General features: G+C 42.0%; 1 protein-coding gene across 1 annotated transcript in view; it reads right to left on the bottom strand.

The window, feature by feature from the left end:
* The window catches only part of LOC122564549, a 72,563-nt gene that overhangs the window by 4,412 nt on the left and 42,629 nt on the right, over window positions 1–25,522 (bottom strand). Inside the window, exons 4-8 of the mRNA XM_043719604.1 lie at window positions 25,035–25,178; window positions 20,080–20,173; window positions 13,436–13,524; window positions 1,561–1,668; window positions 535–596 (exon numbers count right to left, since the gene is read on the bottom strand). Coding sequence (XP_043575539.1) covers window positions 535–596; window positions 1,561–1,668; window positions 13,436–13,524; window positions 20,080–20,173; window positions 25,035–25,178 — 497 coding nt within the window. The remainder of the gene's footprint in view (window positions 1–534; window positions 597–1,560; window positions 1,669–13,435; window positions 13,525–20,079; window positions 20,174–25,034; window positions 25,179–25,522) is intronic.

The following is a 25,522-nucleotide window of genomic DNA, read 5'->3' on the forward strand; positions in this document are numbered from 1 at the left end:
AGAGTTGATTTTTCTCTGCACCTTCTTTGTAGCTGTAACACTACATTCTGTTCTGTTACCCTGATGTACTTATGTAAGAGTTGATTTGTCCAGTTAGCATGCAAAACAATACTTTTCACTGTATCTAGGTATGTGACAATCGCTAATCAAATCAAATCAAAAGTCTTCTGAGCATCGAGATTCAACTATTGGACATTTGATGGTGCTTATTGACTGAACTGGAAAATATCCCCTTCCCAAGGTTTTTGGGCATATTAGACAGTTTAAGAGGAATTTTGTCCCATGTAATTCAGCATAATAACACCACAAAGCTTAGCTAATGGATTTTACATCATCAAATTTAATTATTATGCTAAACTTAAAATTGGACTGAGACCCACTGTAATAGTTCATGTCTCTCCTTTTATAATAGTTTCAGATGTCAGGGCAGCATACTTCCCTTTAAGAGAATTTGAGGGGCTCTATTAATTATGAAAGTCTTGACTACTTTTTCAGTTCTACACAGTTTTGCAGTTTTAATTGGTTTGAACTCACCTCATTTCTCTGTTTTCCTCTAATGCTGCACCAGGCATCAACAAATCTCTGTTGAACACAATCTACATGGAAGGTAACATGTCAAATATCAGATTGTAATATAGTATCAAAACCAGAAGTTGTAACTAAAATCAATCCTTATTTCCCAACAAAACAGTTGCATTATATTGTGAAGTATAGGCAGAATAAAAAATGACCCATAACTTGACCCAGATTACTCCTGGCGCCATTATCCCAGTGGATCATCACTACTGGAGCAATAAACTCAAAGAATTACCATTAATGAGGCAAAAAAATCCAATAACCTACCACTACTGAGGCAAACACTCAATGTACTACCAGTACTGCGGCAATAAACTACCACTAATAGGAAAATAACCTCAACAAATTGCTGGTAGTGAGGCAAAAAAACCCCAATGAATTACCACTACCAGGGCAACAAATCCACTAGGGAATAAACCTAATGGGTTATCACTACAGGAGCAATAAACACAATGAACTACCACTGCTGGAGTGAAAAACCCAACGAAATACCACAGCCTGTAACATTTACTCTCTTGACAAGAGATAGACTGTATAACAAAAAGCAGAAAAGTCCTGACTGAAACCACTTGCAAATCTTATTTCTCCTATAATGTATTTGACAGGCTTCTCCTGCTCTGAGCCTCATCACCTTTGGTGAAAATCCATATGCACTCGCAGTTAGAGTTTGCATTTCTGTTGAAAGTTTGCAGTGGTGGTTTAGAAATATGTCCTGAAGAGATGTTGTGGCAATCAAACTTACAAAATATTCCTTCACACTGGCAAATATAAAAGTGCATGCATCAACTGTAGAGAATGTATTGGCCCGGAATTGCCTTGGAACTGTTTGGGTTTCTACCAATGGGATTCTGGGACAGAGGGAGCAGTTCTGAAGAATATTCTCGTCAACGTCTCAGGAATGACACAACCGAAGACAATCTAGATTTACTATCATTTCATTAACTTATGACTTTGTATGAAACCATACGGATGGTCACAACATACCTGTAAGTGTTGTCAGATACTTTCTCTGGGATCTTAAGGTGTAGATAAACAATATAATTATTCCACATCCAAATGCAAGGCCCACAGTGATTGCCAGTATTGAGTAACCTACAACAGAAGAATATAACAGAATCAGATTGCAATAGAAATGGTGGTATAGAAATTGGTAACATCGCTGAACTAATAATTTGAGACACAGGTAATGTTGTCGTGACTTTGTTGTCAAAACACATTGGGGTGACTCCAGACCTACTGCCCTATGAAATAGTCCTGCAGGCCACTCTATTCAAGGGCAATTAGGGATGTGCAACAATTGCAGTCTTAATCAAATGATGCCCACATTCCAAGAAAAAAGACATTTTAAAAATTATATCGAACAGACTTTGTAATTCCATGGATAAATTAGCTACATGACAGGCACACCATTACACTGCAACTGATGGAACAATCAATCCATCCTTTCATGTTAGATCTAGGGATAAATAATTATGTTAAAGCTGATACATTAAGTACACTATGTCATAGAGTCATAGAGATGTACAGCAGGGAAACAGACCCTTCGGCCCAACTCGTCCATGCCGAACAGATATCCCAACCCAATCTAGTCCCATTTGCCAGTACTTTGCCCACACTCTTCCAAACTCTTCCTATTCATAGACCCATCCAGATGCCTTTTAAATGCTGTAATTGTACCAGCCTCCACCACTTCCTCTGGCAGCTCATTCCATACAGGTACCAACCTCTGTGTGAAAAAGTTGTCCCTCAGGTCCCTTCCAGCCACGTTTTCCCGTGTCTGTGTGGCTTTCTCCCGAGTGCTCCGGTTTCCTTCCACAGTCCAAAGGTGTGCAGGTTAGGGTGAATTGACCATGCTAAATTGCCCCATAGTGTTCAGGGATGTGTAGATTAGGTGCAGGGGTAAATGTAGAGTAATAGGGGTGGGGGAATAGGTCTGGGTGGGTTACTCTTCAGAGGGTTGGTCTTGTTGGGTTGAAGGGCCTGTTTCCACACTGTAGGGATTCTGTGATTCTATGAAAACAGCCTCAGCCTATTTAGCCTCTCCCTGTAGTCCAACCCTGGCAACGTCCTTGTCTTTATCACGTCACGTCTGACCCAAAGTGAATTTATTGAATGGCAAGCTGTGGAGGGGGCTGAATCGATGTTTGCACATCAACAGGAAAAAGCCCTGTGCAAGGGATTCCCCTTGGATTCTTACAGCATACAACCTGAAGGGGAGCAGTTCTCTCTCTCGCTCTCTCTCTCTCTCTCTCTCTCTCTCTGTCTCTGTGACTGTCATTCAATTTCACTCTGTAGTTTCCAGTTCGGTTTCAGCCCTGTTTGGAGTCACACTGAGGTGGGTTTCTCTCCTGAATGAGTGTCAAGAGTTCTCAGTTGCACAGGTACCTGAACTTCAAGTAATAGATCAAAACCATTGGACACAGGAGCGGAAATTAGGCCATTTGGCCCATCGAGTCTGCTCTGCCATTCAATCATGGCTGTTAAGTTTCTCAACTCCATTCTCCCGCTTTCTCCCCATAACCCTTGATCCCATTGATACTTAAGAACTTATCTATCTCCGTCTTAAATATACTCAGTGACCCAGCCTCTACAGCCTTCTGTGGCAATGAATTCCATAGATTCACCACTCTCTGGCTGAAGAGATCTCTCCTTATCTCCATTCTAAATAGTATTCCCTTTACTCTAAGGACCCATTGGGTCCTAGTCTCTCCTACCATGGAAACATCTTCCTAATGTCCATTCTGTCCAGGCCATTCAATATTCTGTAAGTTTCAATTAGATCTGCCCTCAACTTTCCAAACTCCATCATGGATAGAAACGACTGGTGGCAGTTGAATGGAGAATGCTTGTACAGGTGGAATATAGAAAGTTATGTTTTGCAACTGGTAGCATGAACTCATTGATGGCATAAATGCATTTGTAATGCATTTATTTTCACGCAAGCTTTATGAGATTAGAAATGAAAAGAAAGTAACAAAATTGGAGTCTGCATTCCCAACAACGACTAAGGGCAAATTTATTACAAATGCATCTGGCTTCACCTTAATGTGTGCACTTATGTGTTAGCAGATCTCTAGTGGCGTTAGTCTGAGCAAGTCGCTCTGTTTTATAATGCTGAGAATATTACACTGTCTGCTGCATAAGGCTGTTCTGCTGCCAATGTGAAGCTTTGGTTAATTCTTGAAGGACTGGAAAATCTAATTACTATGACTGAACACAGCATTTTCAATTTAATTGTTGTTCGATCGGGGTGATTTGCAGACTGATATTTGCTCATCATATTTTGGGCTAGAATTAGACTTTGTGATCATGATAGACCTGACAGAAGAATATGATGCCTTATGTTACTGTCCTTGTAAAGTTTCTGATTTTATTGTGAGCAAGACCATTGGAAATTTGATAGTCTATTCTTCTGATCAAGGCTGGAGAGTGCACCATCACTGGTCCAATGGCTCCATGGATCACAACATGAAATAAAATCACTTTCCCTAGTTACCATAATGGTCAATTAATTTTCTTAACTATATGAGATTTTAAACAACAAGATCTATCAACTAGGTTTCTTAATAAAGATAACATCTGGTTTATCAAAACAAAACTTATTTAATAAAGATGCAACTTTTAGTTAACATTCACAGTCCATAATGTAGAAATATACATGCTTATTACTCAAAATATCCCTAAAACTTCAGGAAACGAGAAGGATAAAAATAATTTCTCTGTAGAGACTGACTTTTTGAAAAAAAAAGGCCATTTTAGCCAATGGGTTATTTTGAAGGCAAAAGGATAAACTTTATCATAATACAAAGTCTGGCATGTACAGTCAAGTCACTAATACTGCACAGTTGTTGCTGGAGTCTTGGCAGACACAGCTTGCTCAGGAAATTCAATGCTGAGAAGTTTCCCCAATCTATTAGAATTACAAATAGATTTTACGCTTTTCTTTTGCAGGAGCAATGGGAACGGTGAGAGTGAGGATGGGGGGCTGCTGGGAAGGTCAATTAATCCTTTAAAAACTTAGCTTGTGGGATCAGCAGCCTCCATTTCTGCAGCAGCAGTGGGAGTGGTAAGAGCGAGGACCAGTAAGGTAAATGAATCCATCATTAACTTATCTCATAAATAGGCAGAGCGCCGCTGAGCAGGAGCAGACACGGGACTGCTGAGTAAGTGAGGTAATATATTTGGGCAGTTGCTTTACCCAAAACACTATTTAGGTAGTGTCTGCCACCCATCCTCCTCTTCTAGCCAAAAAAAAGGTTCTGTGTGCCGATTTGGTAAGATTACGAGCTTTTTCAATTGTCTCTTTGGAAATTCAGAACCGTAGGAATGGATGTTAGGGCAGTTGCATGCTCCCCCTGTAGGATGTGGGAGGTAAAGGTCACCACTTGTGTCCCCACTGACTTCATCTGCAGGAAGTGCACCCAATTCCAGCTCCTTGGAAACTGTGTTAGGGAACTGGAGCTGGATGAACTTCAGATCATTCGTGGGTGGAGGGGCTAAGAGAGAGGAGTTACAGGAAGGTAATCACACCTCAGGTACAGGAAAAAGGTAGATGGGTTACAGTTAGGGGATAGAAAGGGAACCGGCAGACAGTGCAGGGATCCCCTGTGGCCGTTCCCCTCAATAACATATATACTGTTGTGGATACTGTTGGAGGAGCGGCTGTGTGGGGAGGGGAATGCCCTGTCGGGGAAAACCATAGTGGCCAGGTCTCAGGCACTGAGCCTGGCTCTGTGGCTCAGAAGGGAAGGGGGGAGATTAGAAAAGTGCTAGTGATAGTAAATTCAATAGTTAGAGGAACGACAGGAGATTCTGTGCTCGCGAATGGGACTCCCAGGAGGTACGTTGCCTCCCAGGTATCAAGGTCTGGGAAGTCTCTGATCGAGTCGACAAGATTCTGAAGGGGGATAGTGAGCAGCCAGAAGTCGTGGTGCACATTAGCTGGGAAAATGGATGAAGATCTAAAACCTGATTTCAGTGAGTTAGGTTGGAAACTAAAAAGCAGGACGAGCAGTGTAGTAATCTCAGGATTACTACTGGTGCCACATGTTAATGAGGCGAGGAACAGGGAGCCAGTGCAGCGAAACACATGGCTACAGGACTGGTGCAGGAGGGAGGGCTTCAGATACGTAGATCATTGGGTTACGTTCAGGTACCTGTACATGAAGGATGGCTTGCACTTAACCTGAAGGGGCATCAATGTCCTGGCTGCTCGAGCACTTTAGGAAGGTTTAAACTAGTTCGGCAGGGAGATGGGAACCAGAGCTACAGATCAGAGGAGAGGGAATTGTTGAATGGGCAGAAATAGAATGCAGCGAGTCTTTCAGGAAGGATACACTGTTGATAGGGCAAAGGGATAGGTTAAAGTGTTTCTGTTTCAATGCCAGGAGAATGCCTGAAGAAGGGCTTATGCCTGAAACGTCGATTCTCCTGTTCCTTGGATGCTGCCTGACCTGCTGCGCTTTTCCAGCAACACATTTTCAGCTCTGATCTCCAGCATCTGCAGTCCTCACTTTCTCCTCAATGCCAGGAGTCTCAGGAATAAGAGTTATGGACTGGGAACATGGATCAGTACTGGGAACTGTTGTGGGTATAATGGAGACGTGGATTTCACAGGGGCAGGAATGGTTGTTGGATGTTCCAGGGTTTATATCTTTTAAAAAGAACAGGGAGGGGGTAAAAGAGGAGGGGGAAGTAGCATTGTTAATTAGAGAGTGCATCACAGCTGCAGAAAAGGAGGTTGTTGAGGAGGGTTTGTCGACTGAGTCGGTAAGGGTAGAAGTCAGTAACAGGAAAGGAACAGTCACTTTATTGGGTGTTTCCCATAGACCCCCCCTCCCCCAGCAATAGCAACAGAGAGATGGAAGGACAGATTGGACAGCTGATCTTGGAAAGGTGCAGATGTAACACTTGTTGTTATGGGTGACTTCAATTTCCCCAATATTGATTGGAACCTCCTTAGTGCATGGTCTGGATGGAGCCAATTTTGTCAGGTGTGTCCGGGAAGGATTCCTGACTCAATATGTAGATAGGCCGACTAGTGGGTGAGGGAATATTGGATTTGGTGCTCGGAAACAAGCCAAGCCAGGTGTCAGATCTCTCGGTGGGGGTACATTTCGGTGACAGTGACCACAACTGCCTCACCTTTACCACAGCCATGGAGAGAGACAGGAGCAAACAGGGAAGGTATTTAATTGGGGGAGGGGAAATTATACTGCTATTAGACAGGAGCTGTTGAGTATAACTTGGGAACAAGTGTTCTACAGGAGATGCACAACACAAAAGTGGAAGCTGTTTAAGGAGCACTTGCTGCGAGTCCCACTAAGACAGGCGAGGAATGGTAAGGTGAAAGAGCATTTGATAATAAGAGAAGAGGAATTTCTCGTTAAGAGGAAGAAGGAAGCTTACTTAAGGTCAAGGAAGCAAGGATCTGGCACAGGTTTAAAGGATTACAGGGTAGCTAAGAAAGAACTCAAAAATGGACTGAGGAGAACGAGGTGGAGGGCACAAAAAAGCCTTGGTGAGAAGGAATAGGGAAAACCCAAAGGCATTCTATATGTATGTGAGGAATAAGAAAATGATCAGAGAAAGTGGAGTGAACTTGTGCCTGGGTCTGAAGATATAGGGGAGACACTAAATGAGTTTTTTGCTTCAATATTCACTAGAGAGAGGGACCTTGTTGACAGTGAGAACACGGTGGACCAGGTTAATAGGCTTGAACAGATTGATATTAACAAAGTGAATGTGCTGGAAATTCTGGGAAGCATCAAGATAGATAAGCACCCAGGGTCAGACCAGATATATCCAAGATTACTATGAGAGTGAGGAATGAGATTGCTGCACCTCTGGTGATGATCTTTGCATCCTCACTCTCCTGGTGAGTAGTAATGGATAATTGGAGGGAGATGACTTTGTTCCTCTGTTCAAGAAAGGGAATAGGGAAATCCCTGGGAATTACAGCTCAGTCAGTCTTACGTCTGTGGTAAGCAAGGTACTGGAAAGGATTCTGAGAGATAGGATTTATGACTATTCGGAAAAAACAGTTTGATTTAAGATAGTCAGCATGGCTTTGTGAGGGGCAGGTCATGCCTCACAAGCCTTTGAGGATGTGACAAGACAAGTTGGTGAAGTTCGAGCAGTGGATGTGGTGGACGTGGATTTCAGTAAAACATTTGATAAGGTTCCCCATGGTAGGCTCATTCAGAAAGTTTGAAGGTATGGGATACAGGGAAATTTGGCTGTCTGGATACAGAATTAGCTGACCAAAAGAAGACAGCAAGTAATAGTGGATGGAAAGTATTCCACTTGGAGGTCGGTGACCAGTGGTGTCCTGCAGGGATCAGTTCTTGGATCTCTCCTCTTTGTAGTTTTTGTAAATGACTTGGGTGAAGAAGTGGAAAGGTGGATTAGTAAGTTTGCCGATGACATAAAGGTCGGTGGGGTTGTAGATAGTATCAAGGACTGTTGCAGGCTACAACAAGACATTGACAGGATGCAGAGATGGGCTGAGAAATGGCAGATGGAGTTGAACTTGGACATTTTGGAAGGCCAAAGATTCTTGGCAATGTGGAGGAATGGAGAGATCTTAAGGTCCATGTACATCGATCCTTCAAAGTTGCCACCCAAATTGATCAGGTTGTTAAGAAGGCTTATGGTGTTTTGGCTTTCATTAACAGGGGATTGAGTTTAAGCGCCGCAAGGTTTTGCTGCAGCTCTATAAAACCCTGGTTAGACTACACTTGGAATATACTGCTCCTCGGATACTGCCTGAACTGCTGTGTTCTTCCAGCACCACTAATCCAGAATCTGGTTTCCAGCATCTGCAGTCATTATTTTTACCTAGTTGGAATATGGTGTCCAGTTCTGGTCGCCTCATTATAGGAAGGATGTGGATGCTTTAATGAGGGTGCAGAGGAGATTTACCAGGAGATGCTGCCTGGATTGGAGGGGTTGTCTTATGAAGAGAGATTGAGTGAGCTTGGGCTTTTCACACAGGACAGAAGAAGGAAGACAGGTGACTTGATAGAGGTGTACAAGGTAATGAGAGGCATAGATAGAGTAGACAGCCAGAGATTTTCCCCAGGGCAGAAATGGCTGTCATGAGGGGTCATAATTTTAAGGTGATTGGAGGATGGTTTAGGGGAGATGTCAGAGGTAGGTTCTTTATGCAGAGAGTGGTGGGTGTGTGGAATGCACTGCCAGCGGTGATAGTAGAATCAGAGACATTAGGGATATTCAGGCAACTGCTGGACAAGCACATGGATGGCAGTAAATTGAGGGGTGTGAAGGTTAGGTTGATCTTAGATTAAGATAAATGCTTGGCACAACATCGTGGGCCGAAGGGCCTCTGCTGTACTGTTCTATGTTCTATCAATGTTTCTACACAGCAGTGAACCCTTCTGTTAATGAAACCAAACACCCGCAAAAGCTCACCTTGCCTCGTAATCTGTTAAAATATGACAGACAACTTCCAAATTCCATTATTTAAAGAAAAAATATCAATTTATTTTTTAACTCTAATAGTGAACATTAAACAATAACTATTCACAACTCTAAGCTCCCCTTTCTCTTAACTGCTTATTACCTACCTCCAACTCTATGACAATATGCTGTTCCAATAAAACAGTAATATTAAAATTACACCAATTTAATTTCAAAACCATCCAGCGGCTGTCATCATTGATGTCTGCCTTTTTCCGGCTGAGGATCTCTCTGCGTCGTCTTCTTTCTCTTTACTGCGAATATGTTTCATATGAAAAGGTACCTTTGATAAAGAGTGTTTCCTAATTTCTTGGATCTGTTGCTCTGTTTCTAATTTTCAAAATGCCTGCATTTTTATCTCCAACATCAGATTGTCTCATTGGTTCAATGTTGGCAAAACAATAAATTCAAACTGGATTGGGTTTTAGTATCCTGGGGCATAATTTAAACTGATTGGTTAAATTCGAATTGTCGTCAAAACAACAACTAACTCAGGTATCTACTTCACAGCCAAACGTTACATATTTTCAATTTTTCAGTACACTCTGAGAGTGCCATCTAGTCATATCACACAGGTGCTTGTAAGCTCTCTGGTTTGAACAGCCTTTATCCTCTCTTAAAGGTACAGTACATACCTTCAACTTCATAAGACTCTGAACTCAACATGACAGTACTACCTGAAAGGGGAGAGATCAACTGGATAGCCAGTCAACACAGTCATCTTATTCCCCATTTGCAGACTAAATACCAAATCTCTAAATCTAGTCACTGTTCAAATAATCCAGCAGGGGTCTACAGCAAAGAAAACAGTCATCGTCAGTCATGTGATTTCTAAGAAGCTATGCTAAATCTCCAATGTCCAATGACAATTCAATGACCTCTTTCAAATAAAACCCTCCAAATATTTCCATGAAACTTGAAATAAGCCAAATTTTTCACAATACTTCGAAACTGAAGTCATCTAAGCAATATTAAATATGTAGTGTCTTTGAAATAAGTTTTTTTATTCATTCACAGGATGAGGGCTTTGCTGGCTAGGCAGCATTTATTGCCTGTCCCTAATTACCCATAGGCCAGTTAAAAGTCAACCACATTGCTGTGGGTCTGGAATCACATGTAGGCCAAACCAGGCAATGATGGCAATTTACTTTCCTGAAGAACATTAGTGAACCAGGTGGGTTAACAATGGATTTAACGTCATCACTGGACTCTTAATTCTAGTAAAAAAAAAAACTGAATTCAAATTTCACCAGCTGCCTTGGCAGGATTTGAACCTGGGTCTCTGGATTAATAGGCCATCACCTCCCCCACATAAATATTAGTTGCAACAGGCACCATACTCCAGATGTAATGATCAAGAATACTGGAAGCAATTTTTAACTTCAGTAGACCATACTGCTTCCTAATTGGAGTTTCTCCATTTGGTGAAATATTACACTATCAACTATAGAGAAATAACTGCTGTTTTCTTTCGTGTTTTCTGTGATTTACTGTTTAAATGATCCTCCAGCTCTCCTGGAGCTTGTGTTCCATTCTGGGCTCCACACTTTAGTAAGGACATCAGAGCCTTGGAGAGAGTATAGAGGAGGTTTAGCAGGATAAACATACAGTTGATGGGTTTGAGTTATGTGCGGTGATTGGAGAAGCTGGGAATATTCTCCTCCCAGAGCTGAGAAGGTTAGGAGAGAGGCATTTAATGTTATGAAGAGTGTTGATGGAGCAAAGTTAGCTTAACTTCTGGGGAGGCAATCACTTCCTGAAGACTTGAATCGTTAAAGCCTCTTATAAAACCATAAGACGAAGGATCAGTTGTGTTCCATTCACTCATTGAGCCGGCTCCACTATTCAATGAGATCATGGCTGATCTGATAATCCTCAACTCCACTTTTTGAAGAGCTTCCTTCATCTCCCTCTATGAACAACTCTTCCTCTTCTTTGTCACTTTTATGCTATCTCCCTTTCACATGTCAGCCCAAAGTACTTTGGCAGATGTGACTCTATAAAGTTCTGCAAACTCGAACTTGCATGATTGTGCTTAACACTGTTCTTGTTGAGTAAATCTCTTAAAGCACAGACCATTCAATCCTTCCTTCAGTGTGTAGCACATGTCTGCCAGTACCACTATTACATTAACACCTTATTCTCATGATCAGAAAGACAGCCCTTCTCAAACAGAGCAACTCAGGGCCAGAGTGGAAGTTAATCAGCTCCAAACTAGTTGTGGATCCCTTTTAATGGCACCAGTTTGGCTTCTTTCTTGCCAAATTCACCTTCAGCTGTGCAAATTTAATATAGTGTTAGAAAAAGGTGGCACGTACTAGCATTAATACTTCTGCTTTTACATACGTCTGCTCCTACGTCTTATTGTCACACCACGATGTACCAACTCTGTACTGTTCTAGTATACACTGGCAAGGCCCTCACAGAGTTGGAGTCTGGTCTGGATCCTGACAGATGTGTGCATGTTTGCCCAAAGCACAGGTGCCAGGGAGCCCAAACTCTTTGAATCCCTTTGAAAGGGTAGTGGAAGCACATTCAAAATACATGTTAAAAAGAGAGCTGGATCCAAAAACATTTTTACACAGCGACAGGAAACAATAAGAGGAGGAGAAGTGCATATAATTCTTTTCACGTAGAATTTTGATGCGATCTGGAACACGTGAAGGGCTAAAGGAAAAATCTGAAGACAGCTGACTAAATTGTGCATTTCCTTCAGACAGAGTCAGTGCAGAACTGATGGACCGAGTGGCTTCCTCTGTGCTATGAAATCATACAAGTCTTAATTACAGACAAGTGGGTGAAGCCATACAAAAATTCAACTTCTCTCAAAATATAACCGGTCAATCTCTGATTCCATTATTAAACACCAAATGCTAATTGCCTTAGTAATGAGCATTTTAAGATAATGATTAACCAGCCACAATTCTCCCCTTTCTGGAGAGGAGCACAGCGATGGCACAAAGGGAAAATAATTGGACGAGTTGACTGTGGAGAGAAACTCACCTCCTTTGTGCTCCATGGGGGAGAGATGATCTAGTGGTGACATCCCAGTCAGTAGTAATCCAGAATTCCATGTCCATGTTTTGGGGACGTAGGTTCAAATCCCACCATGTCAGATGGTTAAAATTTGAATTAATTCAATCAAAATCTAGAATCACGTAACCATTGGCACAAAAACCCATCTTTAGGGAGGAAAATCTGCTGTCCTTACCCTGTCTAGCCTACATGTGACTCCAAACCTACAGAAATGTGGCTGACTTTTAACTACCTACTGAGCAGTTGGGGTTGGGCATTTAATGCTGGACTAGTCGGTGACACCCACCTCCCATGAACAAATTGAAAGGAATCCCAAACAAGGCCAGCATTAAATACTGGCTCAATCGTACATCTGCTTTAAATTGTTGGCAATTAGGGTCATTAAATAGTCACTTAAAGACCTCAGCTCACCATCCCTCGATTGTGTGCATCCCTGGTAGGACAGAAACAGCTACTTAAACAGCTATGTGCCGAGCCAGGGCGAGGTGTTGACTTCCATTTGCCGGAATCTGGGGACAGTCGAATGTGGAGAGAAGAGGTGGCCTCTGAAAGCCACATATCTTCTCTTTCCTTCCATGATCCCATGAACCTATTTACTCAGGACGTTCACGAGAAGAAGGAAAGCAAGACTTACTTTCTCTTCACTGGATCGTCAGCAGATTCCTACGATGATCAGACTTTAGAACCCAGTTTGCTAATGTCAAGGCATGTAATAGGGTGGGAAACATGCTGGTGAGTAATCTTGCCAGGGGAGTGGGTGGGGGAGGTGTGGAGAGATGGATGGATAATTAGATTAGATTCCCTACAGTGTGGAAACAGGCCCTTCGGCCCAATAAGTCCACACCGACCCTCCAAAGAGTAACCCACCCAGACCCATTTCTCTCTGACTAATGCACCTAACACTATGGGCAAGTTAGCATGGCCAATTCACCTGACCTGCACATCTTTGGATTGTGGGAGGAAACTGGTGCCCCCAGAGGAAACCCACGGAGACACGGGGAGAATGTGCAAACTCCACACAGACATGTGCTACCTAGCACCCATTCATAGAATAAAATGCCCAAGACCGAGATAGATAGGTTCTTGATTGGTAAAGGGAGAAAGAAGCAGAATGAGTTTGAGAAAAACATCAGCTGTGATCAAATGGTGGAGCAGACTCAATGGCCGAATGGCCTAATTCTATTCCTATACCTTATGGTCTATGTTTGTCAGTGACACCCACATCCCATGAAAGAAAATACATAAAACAAAAATGATATTATTGAAGGCTCAATATTTGTATTACACTGAAAAGCTCCAAATGGTACTTAATTGCACCTGATAGATTTTACAGCCACAGTACCTGGACTGGGTGGTGTTGAAGCACGAATGCACATTGCATCAGAAGTGGCATTACCAGGAGCCTTTTCCACCATCCCCAGGGCTGTGCAACTATAGAAAATAAAATACAATAAAAATGTTAAAAGCAAAGTTAAATATAATAAATACTTTCCAGAACCTCAGGATATCCCAAAACAATTTACAGACAACTAAATATTTTTTTTGAAATGCAGGAATCATAGATTTTATGGGCTAAATGCTAATTGTGTTGAGTTTTTTTGGAAGGCTTGAGCCCTCATGAGAATTGACTCTGTATTTTACCAAATGCATCTCATTAACTACTGCCCCCAACCCTATGGTGTCCCTCCTGCCCAATTTCGCACACCATTCCCAGAACAATTCACCACTGTTGGGGTACACGGACTTCATTGGATCCTGCACTGATGCCATCTATATAAGGACTCTTACAGACCTGGAAAAACACTATCAGTTGTTCTGCAAAGTTCCTGACATTTGCCTCAGACACCTCAGACAAGGGGGAGATCTTTACTCCACTGAGCACGGAGGGTCTGCAGGATCGGGTATTGCAGACATTGGACATTCTCTTCCCCCAGGACCAGCAGTGAAGATCACAACAACAGCCTGGCCTGGGGTTACCACACTCCCCCCACCCCGGGTCAGTGCAGTCTCAGACAGCTGGAGGAATGCCCAACCCTGTAGGAAGAAGGTCAATGGCCTTCTCCACTCAGCCAGGACAAGTGCCACCATCCTCTCTCCTTTACCTCACACTCACGCTTTCACTGCTATTGTACCCAATGTTCTCCAAGGGTCATGCTCTGCCACTCTCACCATTGCTTGCAATATCTTCCCTTGCTGCTATTACCACCCAATCTCCAACATCATCAACCCTGCATGCTCCCTTGTGTTACTTTCTCACTCACTTGGGACATCTTCCCCCCCTCCCCCCTGTAACAGCTAAGTCACCCTCTGTCATCTCTCTCAATACCTACCTCTCTCTATCATTTTAGGAGAAAAACACTCCCCAGTAGGGCAGAAAGGGTTAAAGTAGGTGATGGGTTGTCTGATATTTGCTTCCTTATCCCGACATCCTGACTGATCACCCCAAGCAGCTGACTGACTATGTCCAAGCTCCTGGATGGATATTGAAGGCTGCCCTTGACCTACCCCTGACCAAAGTCTATCTCCCTTGACTTGGCTGAGACTGCCGACAACCATAACAAGGTTCCTGGGCAGTGTGACTACACCAAAAGGCTTGGCAATATAGCTGCATCATGAAGCAGGTATCACTGGCTGAGGGGGAATACTGCAAAAGGCAATGCAAGGCGGGAATGCTGTGACCATCGAGGAAGGCTAAGGGATACTCACAGTGAGTGAGCACTCAGACAGCAAGGAAACAGGTAGGAAACACAGCCTGATCCAGCCCTCAAGCTGGGAGCATGTCCCTGAGTGGACAGTGTCCTTGATGTAGCATTACCATGAGAGTTACTGCTGCACTCCAAGTTGCACCATTAAAATGCTGATGTGTCCTGGAGATATGCCATGAGGGCTCCTAGGGGCTACCACATGTTGGAAGCCAATGTCTGTGGATGTGGGCGACATGTGGCAGGCTCATGCCCGAGAATATTGGTGCCCAGTGAGCAACTTGGAGTTCCTTTGGAACAAGTTGAATGGACTTGGTGCCTGTTCGACTTCCAAGTCGAGAACTGGCAATGTCCAGCTGGTTCAGCACGTTTTGCTAAGTTTGGAAGCAGAATATTAGTGAGGTAAATTGTGGCATTAATGAGGCACTTGGTAAGCTTCAACAATAACTCACCACTGCCCAGCAAGAATTTGCTGCTTACGCAAATATAAAAGATGCAGTGAGTGGCTCCTGATGTCATGGTCAGCTCGCTGGACTTTGCGAAAGATTTTACCAGAAATCTCAGCATAGCCCACATCATTCAGGTCCCGCCCACAGTGTGTGTTGCAACTTACAAAATGTGGCAGACAATTTGTAAACAGGAAGCTTCCTCAAACAGTAACAAGATAATGACAAGATTATTTTAATGATGTTGATTGAGGGCTAAATTGGCCAGAATATTTCTCAATAAAATCAGGTATAGCAACTGTCATTATTATTCAAAATATTACAATGGTTATATACATGTTATTACACACACAACATATCCTCCCAAACAAAAGTACCATATTTCAATGTTGGGAATTTGGAAAGAGGAAGGCACTTTTCGGTGTGGTTGGGAAATTGGAACAGGGATTGGAGAACAGTATTACCAAGAGTAATACAGTTGAACATTCTAATTTACATAAAATGCAAATACAGGAAAAGGAATAACAGCTTGTATTTACTGTATGTAGAAGCTTTGATGTCATCAAGGCATCCCAGAGTGCTTTATAACCAATGATGTTCCTCCAAAGAGTACTCACTGTTGCAATATAGGGAAATATGATTTGAGATTTGTGTTTGGCTGGGCCATAGTTAGAATACAGTGTGTCAGATTCAATGTGTTGGGAAAGATCGCAGATGCTTCATTATCAGAACTACTTCTGCAATAAGTCCATTTCGGTTGCCTGTAACATACACTGTACTGGATATCTTTTCAGATTGGTGACAAATGAACTTTACATATTTATACAACTGACCTCATATGGTTGTTGTAACAACATAACAGGTCAAGCAACTAAGAATCAATAACATTTAAAGAGGTATAAAATATTACCATTGAATTCTTTCCTGCTTCTCCAATAAATCTAATCCTGAGAGGGAGATACAGCACTAAGGTTGTTTTGCAGACTAAATAGGGCAAAATGTCGAACTCTTAGCCCTTGTGCCTTCAGAGAGTGTGGTGATCCACAGAGGATGTGGCCAGACAGACAGCAGGATTGTAGAAAGTATAATTGCAACAGATTCACAGAGTATAATCAATACAGCAGACAGGTTCCACAAAGCAAACCCCTCCAGCAGCACACAGTGTGTAAAGGTTGCACCAAGGAAATCTATCATGCTATGAGACAGCTCTCAGAATCCCCTGATCCAGCAGCACAAGTTCATTAATTGATGGAGAAAGGGTGACTCCAACTAGTGGTGATGTATAGGAAACACAGAGACCAATTGAACCACTGCAGTGCCTGAGATGTGGGCAGAATAGCAACACTGTGGGTGTCCCTGCACCCAGAAACTGCAGTGATTCAAGAAGGCAGCTTACACTAACTTTAAGAGCAGTTAGCAATGGGCAATAAATATTGACCTAGCTAGGGACACTACAATAGCAAAGTAGGTACACCAGCAAGTGGATAGCACTGCTGCCTCACAGCACCGGGCACCTGGGTTCAATCCCAACCTTGGGTGACTGTCTGTGTGGAGTTTGCACATTCTCTCTGAGTCTACGTGAGTTTTCTTTGGGTGCTCCAGTTTCTTCCCAAAGATGTGCAGATTAGGTGGATTAGCCATGGGAAATGCAGGTTTGTGGGTCTGGGTGGGATGCTGCTCTTTGGAGGGTCGATGCAGAATCGATGGGCTGAATGGTTTGCTTTCACACTGTAGGGTTCTATGAAATTATTATAACATTGCTTGTGTTTCATATTAGAAGTGATATGACTTCATTGATAATATTGAACATAGCAAATGAGCTGACATGGAACATATTCTCAAAGGGTTGATGTTTACCTGACAATGATAGACTGAGGAAAAACGTTTATATTGTCCATGCATGGGGAGAGCATGAGCCATTGCATAAAAGACTCTTAAAGCCTTAGTGTAATGAGGCAGTGGCAGGAAAGGTTGGTGCTGTCAGACTGACAATGACAGGGGAAGAAGAAAGAACAAGGGCACATTACCCACACTTTCACAGCTCGCTTGCTATCTCTGTCAACTGACTCAATGCAGGGTAGAGTTTGTGGTTTGGACTTGATGGCTAGGTGATCTACATGCAAGCTGGATCCAAACATGCACTAATTTTAAGAACTATACATTTCCTTCAAGTTTTCACTCAAACATATTTGCATATCAATGAATGTGTAATGATACAAAGCAATTAGGCAGCATTTCAAAACCTAATGTTCAAAAATAATTCCTGATGTTTAAAGAGTGTCAATTTTGTGCATTTGATCAACTCAGCTAAAAATGGTTTTATCATGAAAAATAATTATTTTAATCAGAGTGTGCACCATTTATAAATGACCTGATTTTAAATAACTGAAGAAACATACAGAACATTTGCTAATTATATTGGATACAATAAATCTTGAGCTAGTATAAAGCTTTTGAAATGTGCCCATTAGTGGCTTAGGGCACAAGATCCAGTTTGATTCCCAAAACCTTCTTAAAGTCCTGAAAACAAGCACATTTAGCGGAAACATCTAATGGACGTGGCCAGTTTGGTGAGTGGGAAAATATTCTAGTCCATGGTTTTTAAAGACTATGAAAACGTGATAGATTCCATGATCTTTTGCAACCTTCTGGGAAACTGTACAAATAAGCAGAAGCTATAGCCCATGAAACGCTACCTTTATAATTGAGTTTTGCCCAATACAACACCTCAGCTATTCCACTCAATGAGCTGGTGGGGCTCTATTTTAATCTCATGGATGGATAACATGCTGCAGGGAGCCCTGAGTCAATACTGAGTTGGCCTTAGGCTTCTGGCTCTATTTATTTTAGGCCCAAAACAGATTTCTAACCCTTGTTTTGCATGGTGCTCTGGCAAAATTAATTTGAGCCATGACAGCCCATTACCTAGAGGTGGTGTTATAACACAGCGGTGAACCCTTCTGTTAATTAAACCAAACACCCAGAAAACCTCAGCTTGCCTCGTAATCTCTTAAAATGTGAGTGACAGAGAACTCCCAAGTTCCACTACTTAAAGAGAATAATATCAATTTATTCCTTAACTCTAAAAGTGAACATTAAACAACTATTCACAACTCTAAGCCCCCTTTCTCTTAACTGCTTATTATCTGCTTCTAACTCTATAACAATATTCTGTTCCAATAAATAAAACTTATTAAAATTACACCAACTTAATTTCAAAACCATACAGCGGTTGTTGTCATTTGTGTCTGTCTTCTCCCAGATGAAGATCTCCCTGGGCCATCTTCTTTCTTTCACTGCAAATATTTTTCATATAAGAAAGGTACTTTTGATGGACAGTGTTTTTGAGTGGCAGACTTTCTCGATGGCAGTTACATCACTTTTTTTAAATCCCCAAACGTTGGATCATCTCATTGGTTTGAGGATGGCAAAAACAATAAATTCAAATGCGATCGGGTTTTAGTATCCTGGGGCATAATTTAAACTGATTGACTAAATTTGAATTATTGGCAAAACAGCAACCAACCCAGGTATCCATTTCACGGCCAAATGTTACATATTTTCAATTTTCCAATACACTCTGAGACTGCTAGTTAGTCACATGACAGGTGCTTGTAGGCACTTAGTGCAAAACAGCATTCACTCTCTCTCTTAAAGGTACAGTACACACCTTCAACTTCATAACAGTGGGATAAGCTAAAGGTCACAGTGTTCACTGAAAAGTATGTTTGCTCAAGTTGTGAAGATTTAGATTCATAAACTGCTATCAGGTTATTTGAAAAAATACCTTTCATAATGCAAAACGAAGTTGATCACAATTGAATATTGTCATGATATTCAATTCCTGAAGAAGGGCTTATGCCCGAAACGTCGATTCTCCTGTTCCCTGGATGCTGCCTGACCTGCTGCGCTTTTCCAGCAACACATTTTCAGCTATTGTCATGATATTGCGAGAAAGGTATTATGGCATAACCACGTTTCATGAAAGTACCTCAAGTGTGACGATGCTGCTCCTTTAACATGGTTACGCTGTCCGTGGCTTTTTTTTTCAGAGAAGTCATAAAAGCAGCGATTCTGAAAAGATTGGCTTGGATGAATTTTAGGGCCAATTGGATTACAGCTAACAGATACTGCCTCAAGCAAAAGGCTTTAAAGTTTAATAAAAACACTTTCCCAATGAAAGGGCAGTGGCCAGTTCTCCCAGCTCAGCTTTCCTCTGGTTTGGCTTGTTTAGTAAGCAGTCATGTTGTGAAGCTTCTGGACCCAAAGGAGCAGGTCCATGTTGATCGTCTCTCTCCGCTATCTCTCTTGTAAGAATCTGTGTTTGATTTTTCCTTTTTGTGCCAAGGCGTGTATGTGGGGATTGTAACAAGTACTTGGAACAGCATTGTTAACTTGGGATAATCTGCTGGGTTTTTGGATAAGTTAAGTTATTCGGTATTCTGTTTTCTTTTGTTTGTGCTTCATTCAGCAAACTTGTAAATAAATTCTGTTTTGTTTAAAATTAAGTGATTTGACCAGCTGCATCTCTCCTGGGATATCTTCACACCTGCTTAAAACAACTAGCAAAGTTAGGGTCCGGGCTACTTTATTGAAATGTTTTGAGGGTGTCTGGCCTGGTCCATAACACTCAATAGAGATATTTGTTGATGAGGTTGGATGAAGATCAAGTGGGGCTGGGCAAGAGTGGAACTTAAACATCAGCGAGGCCAAATGGCCTGTTTCTGTGTGTGTAAAATTCTTTGCAACACATATTAAAGAACAATAAAACAAAATCAGTCATTTAAAAAATTATCACACTGTAACACTATGATTCTTATCATGAATAGTAGACTTACTTGGTCCTTGGTTTACACCGCAGGGTAAGTGAGATCTCATTGGAAAAGTGCATTGGAGGGCACGGCCTACATTTAGTATCAGATATCCGGTTTGCTGTGAAAGATCATAATAATGATTAGAAAACGGAATGCAAGCAAAATTTTGAAGAAAAGGTCAGTGATGAAAGACTTACTTTTGTCGTTCATTCCCAGGATATGGGTGTCATTGGTAAGGCCGGCAACTATTCTCTATCCCTAGGCAACTGATCACTTGCTAAACCATTTCAGAGGGCAATTAGAAGTCAACCCCAAAGCTCATAGAAGCCAGACTGGGTTAGGATGGAAGATTTCCTTAAAGGACATTAAGGAATTTAATGGGATTTACTTCAAACTGGCAGATTCATGGTCAGTAATGTAACTACTGAACTCACAGTACTGAGGCAGGAACTGACAATTTCAGAATGCATCCTATTCATAGAATCCCGACTGTGTGGAAGCAGGCCCTTCAAAGAGCATCCCACCCAGACCCATCCTATCTCTGTAACCTTGCATTTCCCATGGCTAACCCACCTTGCGTACATATCCCTGAACACTATGAGCAATTTAGCATGGCCAACCCACCTAACCTACATGTCTTTGGACTGTAGGAGCAAACCCACACAGATTCAGGGAAAATGTGCAAACTCCACACAGATAGGGGTGGTATTGAACCCAGGACCCTAGCACTGTGAGGCAGCAGTGCTAGCCACTGAGCAAATGGTGCCCCATACTGCTCAACTGATTGAAAAGTACATCAAACGCAATAAACAGCTGAGCCCATTAAGCCTAACGTACTTGTGGATACATCTTAATGTTGTGTGTAATGTCCAAAAGATAATAACGAATCAGCATCCCATTAACATCCTTTCCAAATTGAAACTAAGTTCAATATCAACATGAATAAGGAGTAGGAGAAAGTGAGGACTGCAGATGCTGGAGATCAGAGTCAAGGAGTGTGTTGCTGGTAAAGCACAGCAGGTCAGGCAGCATCCCAGGAGCAGGAGAATCGACATTTCAGGCATAAGCCCTTCATCAGGAAAATGGAGTAGGAAGAGGCCATTTGGACCTTTCTACCTGCTCTGCCACTCAGCAGGTCAGGCAGCATCCCAGGAGCAGGAGAATCGACATTTCAGGCATAAGCCCTTCATCAGGAATGAGCAGGAAAATGGAGTAGGAAGAGGCCATTTGGACCTTTCTACCTGCTCTGCCACTCAGTTCCATGATGGTTTTACCACTCTATCACCATGTCCCTCAAGTCCCTTCATGAATGAAAATCTATCGATTATCATCCTTGACTCAGTAACCGAACGTTCATAACTGTCTGGGGTAGAAAATTCCAATCCTCAGAGATGAAATTTTCCTTATCTTTACCCAAGAAAGTCACTTCCTCAAGTCCAGACCTTCCCGCTAGTCACCTCCTAGTTTGAGACCATCCAGTCAAGGAACAGCATCTTCGAATCTACCCTGCCAAGTCCTTTCAAAATCTAATGTTTCATTAAGAACACCTCACATTCTTTCAAACTCTAGAGAATATAGAACTCTCCTCATGGGACAACAGTCTCATCCCAAGGATCAATATAATGAATCCCTGTTGCCCTTTACCATTATAATTCTCGCACAGGTACAGAATCATTAGCAATCTCTCAGTAAAATGAGGAAAGCTGTGAAGATGAATGCCAACCTGGAATTGATTTTTTTACACAACTGCACCACATCTTGGACAACTCCCTAACTTTAATGATGTTAGGGTTACCATTATAGCCAGGTAATAGCATGCGACCAATTTGTATTTAGTGTGTGGAAGGCACTCTGCTTTTTCATGGGCAAACTGAACTGTCAGATTGCTGACTTTAACAATCATCTGATGGAAATATCTTGCAGTGAGTTTTCATGCCCTGACTGAGGAGGCATATTTACCTTCATGTCAGGGTCACTGGGAAGGGAATCAGGAATAGAAATTCAAACTGACAACCTGGTATAGGATCGCTCAATCTTTAAAACATCAGGGTTAGGGATGTGGGAGCTACAAATTAGCCATGATTTATTTTACAAACTAGGTTATAGTCCAACAGGTTTATTTGGAAGTACGGCATGGTGGCACAGTGGTTAGCACTGCTGCCTCACAGCGCCAGAGACCTGGTTCAATTCCCACCTCAGGCAACAGTCTGTGTGGAGTTTGCACATTCTCCCCGTGTCTGCATGGGTTTCCTCTGGGAGCTCCGGTTTCCTCCCACAGTCCAAAAATGTGCAGGTTAGGTGAATTGGCCATGCTAAATTGCCCATAGTGTTAGGTGAAGGGGTAAATGTAGGGGAATGGGTCTGGGTGGGTTGCTCTTCGGAGGGTTGGTGTGGACTTGTTGGGTCGAAGGGCCTATTTCCACACCGTAAGTAATCTACAAGCTTTCAGGTAGCTAGTAGGGCAAGATCATAAAAGACACAGAATTTATAGCAAAAGATCATAGTATCACACAACTGCTGCAATATATTGAAAGACTTAACAGAAACCTAGGTTGCTGTTAAGTCTTTCATCTTTTAGAATGGGTTGCAGGTTCTGATTTATTAATATGTAAATCCCAGAACTTCTTTCAAGTCACATTCCTGAGATAACTTCAGGTTTCATGTAGGATTCATGCCATACTACAGGTGACCCCACTACACTCTACACTCTCACACACACTCACACATACACACACACTCTTACATACTTACATACTCATGCACACCCTCTCTCATACACATGCTGTCTCTCAGACACAAACACGCACCTGCACTCACGCACCATGCTCACACCCTCTTACAGGCACATACTCTATCACACTCATGCACACACTCTACCAAGTAGGCGCACATGAACACTCTCTTCCTCCCTCTCACATACACACTGTCCCTCACATACACGCACACACATACACATATGTCTATGGGGTGAATTTGTGTTTGCGGGTACATTTTATTTTGTTCAAAAAACGCACAATCTGCAGGCAGTCAATCCATGTGACATTTTATAAATTCCTACTTTGGAAATAGAACCAGTCTGACTCAAGGTTGGAATACAGACAGACTCTAACCTCACAGCTTTAATGCATTGTCTGGGCTGAGATGTCACCTTTTTTTATAAAACCCTAAGTTATCTCGGGAATGTGACTTGTAAGAAGTTCTGGGATTTACATATTAATAAATCAAAACCTGCAACCCATTCTTAAAGATGAAAGACAGCAATCTAGGTTTATTCAATATATCGCATTAGTTGTATGATACAATGATCTCTTGCTATAAATTCTGTCTCCTGTGATCCTGCCCCACTAGCTACCTAACAAAGGAGCAGTGCTCCAAAAGCTTGTACTTCCAAATGAACCTGGTGGACTAGAACCTGGTGTTGTGTGATATTTAACTTTGTCCACTCCAGTCCAACACCAGTACCTCCACATCATGATTTACTTTATTTATGTATAGCTTTGAGAATCGAAACTTGCCTTATTTTAAATTGTTTGTGCAAATATTGATGTGTTTTGATGTGGAATAGATATGGAAGACGGAGAGAAATTGCTTCTGCTCTTTAGGGTGATTAGAACGGGCTGGGAAGAGTCAATAAATTATGACCAGACCTTTCAGGAGTGAAATCAGGAAACACTCCTGGGATAAGGGACAAATTTGGAATGGAGTCACAGAGTAGCCATGATCTCATTGAATAGGAGATTAGGCAGTGAGGCTAAATTCCCATGTCCTTAATGAGATCAATGTATTCCTGTGTTTCTCCTTAATTCAAAGGAGTGACTCGATTGCAATGTGCTTTATTTTCATATGAAGGACAGTCAAAATGCTGCACATTGTCAATTGATCTGATTTGAAAACAACAAAGCACCTGATAGATTTCCTGTATTTACAACTTCTTCATGGATGAAATAGTTTCCTGATATATTTCGAATTCAGAAATGCTATTTTGCAATTGAGGCCAGCTGGACAAAATAAAATTAATCTGGGAAATTGTAATGTCCCAGTTACATAGAGGTTTTGGATTGCTTGCTTGGGAGCCTTCTCAGTCTGTGTACTGGTGCACATCAGCCACAAAGTCCAATTCAGGCACATACATACAATCTGTGCTATTTTAATACCACAGATCGGAGAGGATGAGACATACAGAAACCAGTGACTATTACTTTGCCAATTTAAGAGTTCTGGTAATTAAACACTGCTAGCAACATATATGAGAGAAAAGGGTTGATTGATTGATTGGTCATCAAATCTCTTTAACACATTGAGAAAACATTCGACTGTGCTCTTATTATTTGGTCACGGTTAATTATATTATGGGGGTTGGCTAGCTCAGTTGGCTGGACAGACAGGTTGTGACAGAGTGACACTTTCAGTGTGGGGTACAATTCCCACACCAGTTGAGGTGACCATGAAGGACTCTCCTTCTCAACCTCTCCCCTTGCCTGAGGCGTGGTGACCCTCAGGTTAAACCACCACCATTGTCAGTCTCTAAAGAGAGAGCAGCCCTAAGGTCTGCTAAGGATATGGTGACATTATCTTTTCCTATTAATTATACCATGCCTATATTACCACCTAGAGGTAACGCCAGATCTGAAATCTGCCCAGAACTGTTAACTATTATGTTATATCCTCCCAGGATCCTACAAACACCTGCTGTGATGAATACACAATACTCTTTCTAATAATACATCTATTCTACAGCCAGCTCATCATCTCTCATCTTCCTGGTACATATCAGACAACTTGGCCAGGTTTATAAACTGATCATGTAGTGAAACACAAATTAACAAGATGTTAGCACTAGTACGTTGATCTGTAAAAGAAATACCTAACTCCCAATAACTTTTTTTCAGTTCAATTTACACAAACATTACACATTTATGTTTTCATGGAATTTAACTTTTGCCTCAAGTCCACAGCGTTCCAATGCAATACTTGCTCACCTTTCACCTCCACTTCAAATCCAGGGAAACACGAATTGTCTCTGAGGCAGTATTCACAATCCTGGGAGCAGTGGAAATTGGCTTTACAGGTACACTGTGTGGCAGTCATCGAATCTCCTTCATGCAGAATTTCAAATCCTTTCACTAGAAAGGAAACAAGACAGTCTCAGACTCAATCATAACTAATGACCACTCGCAGCTGACATACACAGGAAGAAATGGGGCTGTTGTGGTTCTGTCCTGGGGTGAGAATTAATCCAGAGGAAATCTGTGGACACGGATTGAAATTCCACAATGGCAGCCGGTAGAATTTAAATTTAGTTAATAAAAATCTGCAAAATAAAGCTCGTATTGACCATAGTTGCCACAAAGCTGCCAATTGTCATAAATACCCATCTGGTTCACCAATGTCCTTCAGGGAAAGAAATCTGCCGTCCTCACCTGGTCTGACCCACATGTGACTCCAAACAATATGTCGACACTGAACT

This window comes from Chiloscyllium plagiosum, chromosome 29 (assembly GCF_004010195.1).
Source record: "Chiloscyllium plagiosum isolate BGI_BamShark_2017 chromosome 29, ASM401019v2, whole genome shotgun sequence".
NCBI classification, from domain to species: Eukaryota; Metazoa; Chordata; class Chondrichthyes; order Orectolobiformes; family Hemiscylliidae; genus Chiloscyllium; species Chiloscyllium plagiosum.